Source organism: Lactuca virosa, chromosome 7, assembly GCF_052849685.1.
Source record: "Lactuca virosa cultivar CGN04683 chromosome 7, Lactuca_virosa_CGN04683_v6, whole genome shotgun sequence".
Classification (NCBI taxonomy): Eukaryota; Viridiplantae; Streptophyta; class Magnoliopsida; order Asterales; family Asteraceae; genus Lactuca; species Lactuca virosa.
In genome coordinates this window covers 208,571,124-208,580,409 of record NC_136432.1, presented here as the reverse complement: position 1 = coordinate 208,580,409, position 9,286 = coordinate 208,571,124, and the positions used below count along the sequence as shown (strand labels likewise).

General features: G+C 34.9%; 1 protein-coding gene across 2 annotated transcripts; it reads left to right on the top strand.

Annotated features, from left to right (window-relative positions):
• Nucleotides 1-1,433: 1,433 nt before the first annotated feature.
• On the top strand, nucleotides 1,434-2,594 carry LOC145126049 (CASP-like protein 5C1). 2 transcript variants are annotated; one of them, XM_079061448.1, is made up of 3 exons: nucleotides 1,434-1,933; nucleotides 2,019-2,119; nucleotides 2,211-2,594. In XM_079061448.1, the coding sequence occupies exons 1-3, from the start codon at nucleotides 1,797-1,799 to the stop codon at nucleotides 2,444-2,446; spliced, it is 474 nt and encodes a 157-aa protein (XP_078917574.1). In that variant the 5' UTR covers nucleotides 1,434-1,796; the 3' UTR covers nucleotides 2,447-2,594. The 2 variants fall into 2 exon arrangements, with proteins under 2 accessions (XP_078917574.1, XP_078917575.1); XM_079061449.1 differs by having other exon boundaries at nucleotides 1,438-1,933; nucleotides 2,019-2,151; nucleotides 2,252-2,594.
• The last annotated feature ends 6,692 nt before the right edge of the window (nucleotides 2,595-9,286 follow it).

Below are 9,286 nucleotides of genomic sequence, written 5' to 3'. Positions count from 1 at the left end.
CTTCTCACTCTCTCTTGTTCTCTTTTGCATCTATTTCCCCTGATCATGATTGTATCATGGTAAAGATGATGATGGTAAGAAAAACAGTGGTGATGCGACAAAAATCATGATTAAAAGTTTTTTTACTACGAAAATACACTAAAGTCTCAATATTTTCAACGATTTGACAAGAAAGTCCTAAACTTTATTTTTTTGACAGTAAAGTCCTGGTTCACGATTTGACAAGAAAGTCTTAAACTTTATTTTTTTTACAGTAAAATCGTAATTACCGGCTAACCAGAGTAAAATGATAAATGTGTCAAAACTTACCGGTAATTAAGATTTTACTGTAAAATAATAAAGTGTAAGATTTTCTTATTAAATCGATAAAATTATTGAGACTTTAGTGTATATATCCTAATAACTTTTTTTTGAACGTTGTTCGTTTAAAAAGTCTTAAATAATTGCTAGTATTAAATTATTATTTTCTTGATTTTAGGGGGTCATATCATATGTCATTATCAGGGTTGCTGTTGCTGAGCTTTGTGGTATCCAAAACCGGCTGCCCACCCAGCATTTGGCTACGGTTGACCGTTAGACATTTGTTTTATTGTGGTTTAATGTGAGTTAGGTTGATAATCCTTTTCATGTTCTTGGTGGATATCATTAATATAACATTGCCTTTAAGAAGGTGGTGTATGTCTTTCTCATATTTAATTTAAAACCATATGCTTCAAACCCATCCATCCAACTAATTGTGGACAAAGTATTTCCAAATCTTACTTTCTCAAAATTTTAATGTTCTTTACACATTCTAAATAAGTTTTAAAATTCAAAAAATAAGATCAAGTGGATAAATATTAACCAAAAATGTCAACCCAACCTAAAAACTAGTTCGATTTTTGTCACACGGTTAAAAATCCGGTTCAATATGTGCACCTCTAATTAACAATTATTTTTCATGTGATGCATAGTTATTTTTTACTAAAAGAATTAGATGGTTTTATATAGATAATGAGACTTTTAGGTTTCTTTTATAGAAATAATCTGATTTATCTTAATAATTTAACGTTTGATAAGATTATAATAATGTTTTATAGTAACTTATAAGTTATTCTTTCAATAAACTTGAAATAACACATTGATAGACATTGATAGACTAGGTTATACATTTAAAAAAGCTATCTTTTTAGTTAAAGCCAAATAAAGTCATAAAATTGTTATTTTTAGTGAATGTTTTTAATTAAACCAACTAAATGATTGTCATCTCTATCTCTAGATAGAATACATGCATCATCTTAAATTTCTTAATACCTCCAAAGTGATTTCGAGAACTAAAATGAAAAAATAAATCCAAATTAAAGTTGATTTGAAAAGAAATACGTGGGGTCCATTATCATCAAAAGTACATGAATGAATATAGCCACATATGTTTTCTTCATCAAAGACGATCCCGCCGACACATTTGATGCCACTTTTTATACCTCAATACTCACATCCCATAAAATAAAATAAAGAAAATTACGTGACAAAAAAGAAAGAATCATTCAAAATCACAAACACTCAAATCTCTTCCTTTTGCCTGAAAAACCAAACCCAAATTCTTCAAGAAACAACACTTGTCGAACGATGGCTGAGCTTCTGTCTTTCTCAAACCCACAAGATTTCAAGAACGACAACTAATCAATCTGGAATTCGTACAACAGACCTCATCGATCACATGAAACCCATGAATCATCTTCAATCTACAGACGTTAACAACTACATCAAGATTCAAAGGCAACTATGAACCTTAAATTTCATGTTCGAAAGATCCGATGGCTATGGATGATGTTCCAGGATCCATGGGAACAAGTGCGGGTTTTGCTCTGAGGTTGGGTCAAACCATCTTCTCCTCTGCTTCTCTTCTGTTCATGGCGTATGGTGTTCAATTCTACAGCTATTCATCTTTCTGGTAACAATTTCAAGATCATAGATTTATAAATTCGTTAACTTGTTTTCATCAATTCGAAAAATTCTAAAGTTTGCGACTTTATCAGTTTCTTGGTGACGATTATGGGTTTAGTTATTCCATGGAGCTTCACATTGGCACTGCTTGATGGATACTCTGTTCTTGTAACATGTCCAGTTCGACAAAAGGGTATTCTGGTCATTATCGTAATAGGAGATTGGGTAAAATTAAAAACTCTTCTTTTTTTAATATTTTTCTTATAATTCTTAATCGCAAACAGGTAATAATGGTTTCGAGTTTCGATTAATGAATCGGAAGCAGGTGTTATCGACTCTTACATTAGCTGCAGCTTCTTCAGGTGCGAGTGTGGTGGATATCTTGATGAGGGCAGATGAGTCTTTTTGCCCTTCGAATATCTGCAGTAGATATTTGCTTTCTACCATTTTTGCTTTCTTGGCTTGGTTCTTGTCCATGGGTTCTTCCTTATTCAATCTATGGCTTCTTCCATCTTTGTGAGATCTGATATGATCATATGAAGCAAATGCTTATGGAACTTGAAGTTCCCTTTTCTATAGGACCTAGAATTTGTACATTTGTAATTTTTGGTTTTTAAAAAGTGTAGCGTATTTTTACAATGAATATACAACATTAATATATTAATATATTATACAAATTATCAGGGGATTTCAATCCTTCGAACCATGTGGAACAAATCTTTGAAGTAATACCTTCATCTTGTTTTGTTATGTCCTCTAATGGTGAAGTTGATTTTAGGGTTTATCTCAATGTAGGCTTTCATGTGGGAATCGATTTGTCGTATGGTTTGCCTCGGATTAATGATGTATCTAAGTTGTTATTACCTTCCTAATTGTGTAAATGATGATTATGGACCCAAAACACCATTGTTGCCTTGTTGGGCGTTAAGTGGATGGCAAGTTAGGGTTTTTTTCACCAAATTTGGGGTTTGAAAGGAAACCGAAGATTTATGCATATGGGATTTCCATGGTTGAGCCCTAGATACCATCGTGAGTATGTGATAAAAATTGGGGATTTTAAGGTGTTCATTTGGTCATTGGATTTGTAGGCTGAGGATTGTTATGGAGTTGAATGGTGATTTGGGAAAATTGGAAGGATCGAATCGAAACCAGAAGGGAAGAGCGTCCGGAGGTGGGTCCATCGGAATTTGGAGGTGTTTGAGGACGGAGACGGCGGTGGCGATTGCAGTTTCATGGTCGGAAGATGGCTGGGAAGAGCGGAGCGTACTTGATAGGGTCAAAGAAGATGGGGACGCCATTAATGGAGGTTTGAACTCTGAAGCTTGTTTCAACGTTACTATAGTATTTTTTGGGCCTTTAGTAATCAGCAATATGGGCCATTACAGATATTCAGACAAGCCCAATACGATTGAACTCATACCAAAAGATACCATGAATAGTTTTCTTATAATATTTTACATCGGGATAGGTTTGCAATTTTGTATAGTCATTGGATAAATCTAAATATTGCAAATGCAAAAACATACAACTGATTTTGAATAATTTGGTTTGCCTTACACGGGTACCTTGTTATTTTATATATTAAAAACTAAGTTGTTTTTGTAACTTACATTAAAAAAGTTTTTGGGCGCATTCGGTACGGAGCGTTTGGAAGCTTTTGAGAGTTTCCAGCTTCTAGCATTTGACAAAACGCTCCGTTTTGAACAGAAAGCTTTGTTCGGCACTACAAGCTTCTAGCGTTTAGTTTAAACAAAACGCTCCAAATCCAAATGCTACTTCATGTAGCGTTTAACAAAACGCTACAAGCTACAAGCTACCCGCTATCCGCTACCAGCCACCCGCTACCAGCTAATTTTGCCGAACACGCCCAAAGTGTTTCATTTGACGATGTTTCTAATAATATAAATGCGTTAAATAAATTAAAGCTAGACTTTAAAACCTATTTTGGGCGATGCATTTTTTTCCATACATGATTATTGATTAATAAGTAAACCAAATATGGACTTAGAAACCAATGTAGCTCCATGTAACATCACTATGAAAAAGACGTTTATTAAGGCCCTTTATAAAGTAACTTAAAATTTTGTAAGTAAGAACTTACATGTGTTGTCGTTTTTATCCAAATATAATATTGCCGGCTTCGAGGTTTAAGGCCAAATATAACATGCTCTTCACTAATGAAGATGTTGTCATGATACCCTTAGCTAATCGAAGAAGATCGAAGATATTTACATGTTTGTTTTTAAAAATAAATGTATCTAGCCTAGAAACCACATTTGAAAATAAAAAAGTGGACTAAATATTTGCAGTCTGTAAAAAATTCTTGTTTGTTTTTTTTAAAGTATGCATATTAAATGATATTAGATAACAATAACCATTAATGATATTAAACAAACAAACCATATGTACATACATAAATTAACCACGTTGAGGTGGTGGTGGCAGCGATGACGGCGACAATGAAGTTGCTGTTAGTGATGCCTGCGGCTGAGGAGATGGAGGTGGTGCTGGTGGCAGAGGAAAATGTGGTTGAGGAGGAGGTGGTGGTGGAGGTGGAGTTGGCGGAGGTGTTGGTGGCAGTGACAGTGATAGTGGTGGTGTTGGCGGTGATAGAGGTGGTGTGTATTTTATGCACTGGTTTTAAATTTATAAATTTGATTCTATTTCAACTAGTTGTCACACACGGGAAAATGTATCTAATTGTGAAATAATATAGTTGTGCCAAGAAACGGTATCGAACACTTAGGAACTATAGTGAATTAATATTAGAATATTTAATTATTGCTTATACTAAATAAACGAAGCAATAGGGGGGGGGGGGTATTATAAAATCTCAAGTACATCAATAACTAAACTAACTAGATAAACAAATTGGAAAATAATCACTTCAAGTACTTTCGTTTAAATTGTTTTACATCCAAAAATCATGATTAATTACCAAGTGCAATGGTTATTTATTTATTATTCACGGATTTCTAAATTGATTTGTGTATTTGGTATGTACACGAATACTAATAACTCTAAGGACTTTTAAGTTCATCATTATTCCACTAATTATCCTTAAACTCATTGTTCATTTTTTATTAATCCTAAAGGTTATTAGAATTAAATCATGCATATACTGGTCATCTAAACATGCTCACATATTAGAGTTCGTAGCCTTATCATCCTAACCTGAGGTTTTGATATAATACTAGTCACAATTATTTTACGGTGATAAAACAACTATGATTCATTAAAACATAATTTGATTGGCCCTCTAATCACATAGACTTAATAATAAACAATAAAACAACAATCTTTAACACATATGGATCGTTTATCAAACTTGACACAATAAATTAAATAAAAATAAACAATCCAAATAGAAAATTAATCAAAAATCTCAATGATTCGTCTAATTAAACACAAAACAAAAGGGTTTAAAACCCCAAATCAAAAAGTAAAAACAATTGGAAAACAATCGGAATAGTAATCATGGTCAGAACAACAAAACGAATGATTTTCGTCATGAATTAACTCTCGAATCCATCAAATATTCGCTCCATATAAGCTTAATGACCCTCCGACCGCCTTCTAGACTCTCAAAACCACAACTCTAAGGTTTCTTGTAGACCAAGACTAATTGGGTGGTACGATATATCATTAAGGTGAGTTTTCACATCTATTTATAGAATTTAGCGACACCACGACGCGGTTACGACTTTTTTGCAGAGTGGAAATCGAGAATTCATATTGTGCACAAACTTGTCATTATCCAACTCCGTTTTACAACTTTTTGTAACATTCCAAAAATCAAGACAAAATTTTTGTTTTTAAAACCATTCCAAAATCCAAAAATTACACCATAACATAGTTTCCAAAACCATAATCATGAACCAGAGTATCCCAAAATCAAAAGTCAATAAAAATCTAGGATGATGTACATAATCACGCATTCGCCTTGCCGCTGTCCTCTGATGTACCTGAAACCATAAAATCAAACTGTAAGTCAAAGCTTAGTGAGTTCCCCCAAAGTACCACACACAGGAACATAATACAATGCACGCAACCAGGCCTTCCGCACGAGGCTAGACCGCCGCCAAGCCTTCAGTTACTAGCTGGACCGCTCCCTAGCCTACAACATAAGTTGGACCACTCCATTGGGTCTATAATATAAACTTGACTGCCCAAGTATCTTGGCTTTCAGCATAAAGAAGGAACACCTCAACCCCACAACACAATAACTTGTCGACATATACAACTATAAACAATAGCCAACAAGTACATGTAATCATAAAGATCTACCAGTCTAACATATCACCAATGAATACAAGTAATCATACAGACCTACCAATCTAACATATAACCAACATAGAATCATCCTAAATACCAAGATACATAACCTAGAGGGCCGACATTGGTGTCTTCGACCCACAAGTACGGTGAGGAAAACTCACCTCAATGTCCGAAAGATAGCTGAAATGAACGTTGCTCAAAATATCGGCTCTACAGGTCACCTATACAACAAACATGGACCAAGCCTTAATCTATTACTCAATTCACTCTATTTGACCTAAAGTCAAACTTGGTCAACGGTCAATGATTATAATCTACACTCAAAAGTCAAATAGCTAGTCGTTACGTCGTGACCTAATAAAATAAGATAATCGGGTCATATCATTCTCATGCCCTAAGCAACAAGTGCTCACGTCGTGAGAAGCGCTCTGAAAAACTTGATGTAATAAGCTCTTAATCCTTTTAGAAAAGTAACCAAAACTTCTAGAATGTCTTATCTACTTAAGAACATCATAAATTATGTGGCTTTTTAGACATGCATGTACTAAACACAAGTTGGGGGACAAAAGGAAGAAATGGTATTAGGAGCTCATGCAAGAGTCTTAAACCCCAACAATACTTCAGATCCAACACTTATATCATCAAAGGGACACTAGAGATCCATAAAGTTGGCAACTTTATGGACCCCAAACACTATATCAACCTAGAAATGAAAGATAATGCATAAAAACCTAGATCTAAGCTTATTGACTCATTAAGCATCAAACTTGGAAACTCACAAGGGCCCAGAAGGTGTGAAGATGAATGATGGTGACGCTTGAATGTTGAGATGGTGTACTAGATGCTCTTCATCTTTTTCTTCTTTGCTAGAAAGCACCATAGATGAGCTCAAAATCAACTATAGGGTGCTAGTGTTTCAAGGGGCAGTATTAGGAGTTGATGTAGGTTGATGGTGAGCTAAACCTAGCCCTCAGTTCCTTTAAATATAGAATAAATCCCCCAAAATTAGGGTTTTTCTCGTAGCCAGGTCTCACATTGTAAACGATAAGGGCTCACGTCGTGAGTCTCAAGGGTATGTAGGATTCTTCCAATTGGGGTCATGTCATGACACCTAAGCGATCACGTTGTGACCAGGGTTTAAACTTTGAGAATTTAATTAGAAATTCCAAAATGGTGCTTAATTGGAACTGAGTGTTACAATTTCCCCCACTTGAATCAGACTTTGTCCTCGAAGTCCGGTGCTACAAATAAATATGGGCAATGCTCATGCATCTTTGCCTCAGATTCCCACGTACACTCAAAACCCTTCCGATGTTGCCACTGGACCTTGACCAAAGATACCACCTTGTTGCGCAAGGACTTCGTCTTCCAATCTAAAATAGCCACCTGCCTCTCCATATAATTGTTGGATTAGGTGTCTAAGCCCATAACTATTTTGGTATGTACTTGACCCGATTATGAGCATGGTCCTTTTGGGTTGCCTTCACTCATGCAACTTGATAGGATGGCAAGAGGAGAGAGAGTAAAATTTATTATATGAATAATAAATTCGTACTCAAAATGGTTTTATTAATATATTACAAGATTAATATATTCTTTGGAAATCATATTATTTAATTAGTATTGATCATAAATTAATTTGGTGATCAAAAGAGACTGATTAAATAAAGGGGACTGATATTGTAATTATCGGATAATTGCTAGTTGGGCTATTGATTCCTAATAGAAGGGATTGGACGAAATCTATGGAAGCCCATTAAGATTTCGTCCAAGGGGCTTCTAGAAATTGGTCCATGGATTGCTTAAGGCTTAAGCAAGGTAGTTAGGGTTTCCACCTTAAAACCCTAATAGCCTAAACTATAAATACATCCCTCAACATGTAGAAATCGGCCCTATGTCTTCTTTGAGTTGCCCTAGCCGATTTCACCTCTCTCCTAAGTCATCTTCTTGCATTGAGTGTTTGTGACTCCATTAGAGGTGCAACACTTGGGGCACTAGGCTTTCAGAAGTCAAGATCAAGAAGGATTAATCTTGCTATTACTACATAACAAGAGAGGTAAGATCTAAATGTTGGATAAGGTGTCTAAGTCCATAACTATATTTGGTATGTACTTGACCCGATTTAGCATGGTCCATTTGGGTTGCATGGCATCAGAACAATTTGGATAGACTTTTGTGAGAAGAGGATATTTATGATTTATTAATATATTATAAGTTCTAATATATTAATATGAAATCATATTATTTAATTAGTATTCATAAAGAATTAGTTTGGAATTAATTTTGTGATCAAAAGAGACTAATTAAATAAATGGGGATTGATTTGGTAAATCATTCATTCTTATATAGTGGGCTTATGATCCATGGTTCTTCATGTTGGGCGAAACCCATGTGGTGACCCATGGATACTCCATGGAGGTTAAAACCCATGGATCATGAGGAATGTGTAAATTCATGAGTTACATGGTGTAACCCTAATGTGCACACTATATAAAGAAGCCTCATACTAGCAAAATTTGCACTTAAGATACACAAGTGAGGGCTAGCCGATTTTGGCGCAATATAATCTTCTCTCAAGTTATTCTAATTGTTGGTGGTGTTGTGTGAAGCATCTGAGGCATCACATTTGGGGTGCTAGGCTCACAAAGTCTTAAGGAATCAAATCTACAAGAAAGGTATGTCATTCTACTAGAATTTTGTATTACATATACCCCATGATATGCTAGTTAGGATGAAACCTTGGAAAAATCAAAGTTTTCATGTATAATAGAGAAAACATAGATCCAAGGTTTCTAGGGTTGCATGCACACCATAGGAGTGTTAGAATGCTTAAAACCCAACACTAAACCCTAATCATATGTGATTTTCGGATTTGGTATGCTAGTTTTAGGGTTTGTACTTTGGTATTAAATGTTGTATGTTCAAATTAGAAAAACCTAGATCAAAGCAATTAGGGTTGCATGTACACCATAAGAATAATGTTATGCCCTTAACCCAACAGTGGTATCAGAGCCTAGGTCGTTTTTCTAGTTGAATAGATGGAAAAGTGAATTGCCAAAGGATCAAAAAGTCAAAATTTGTT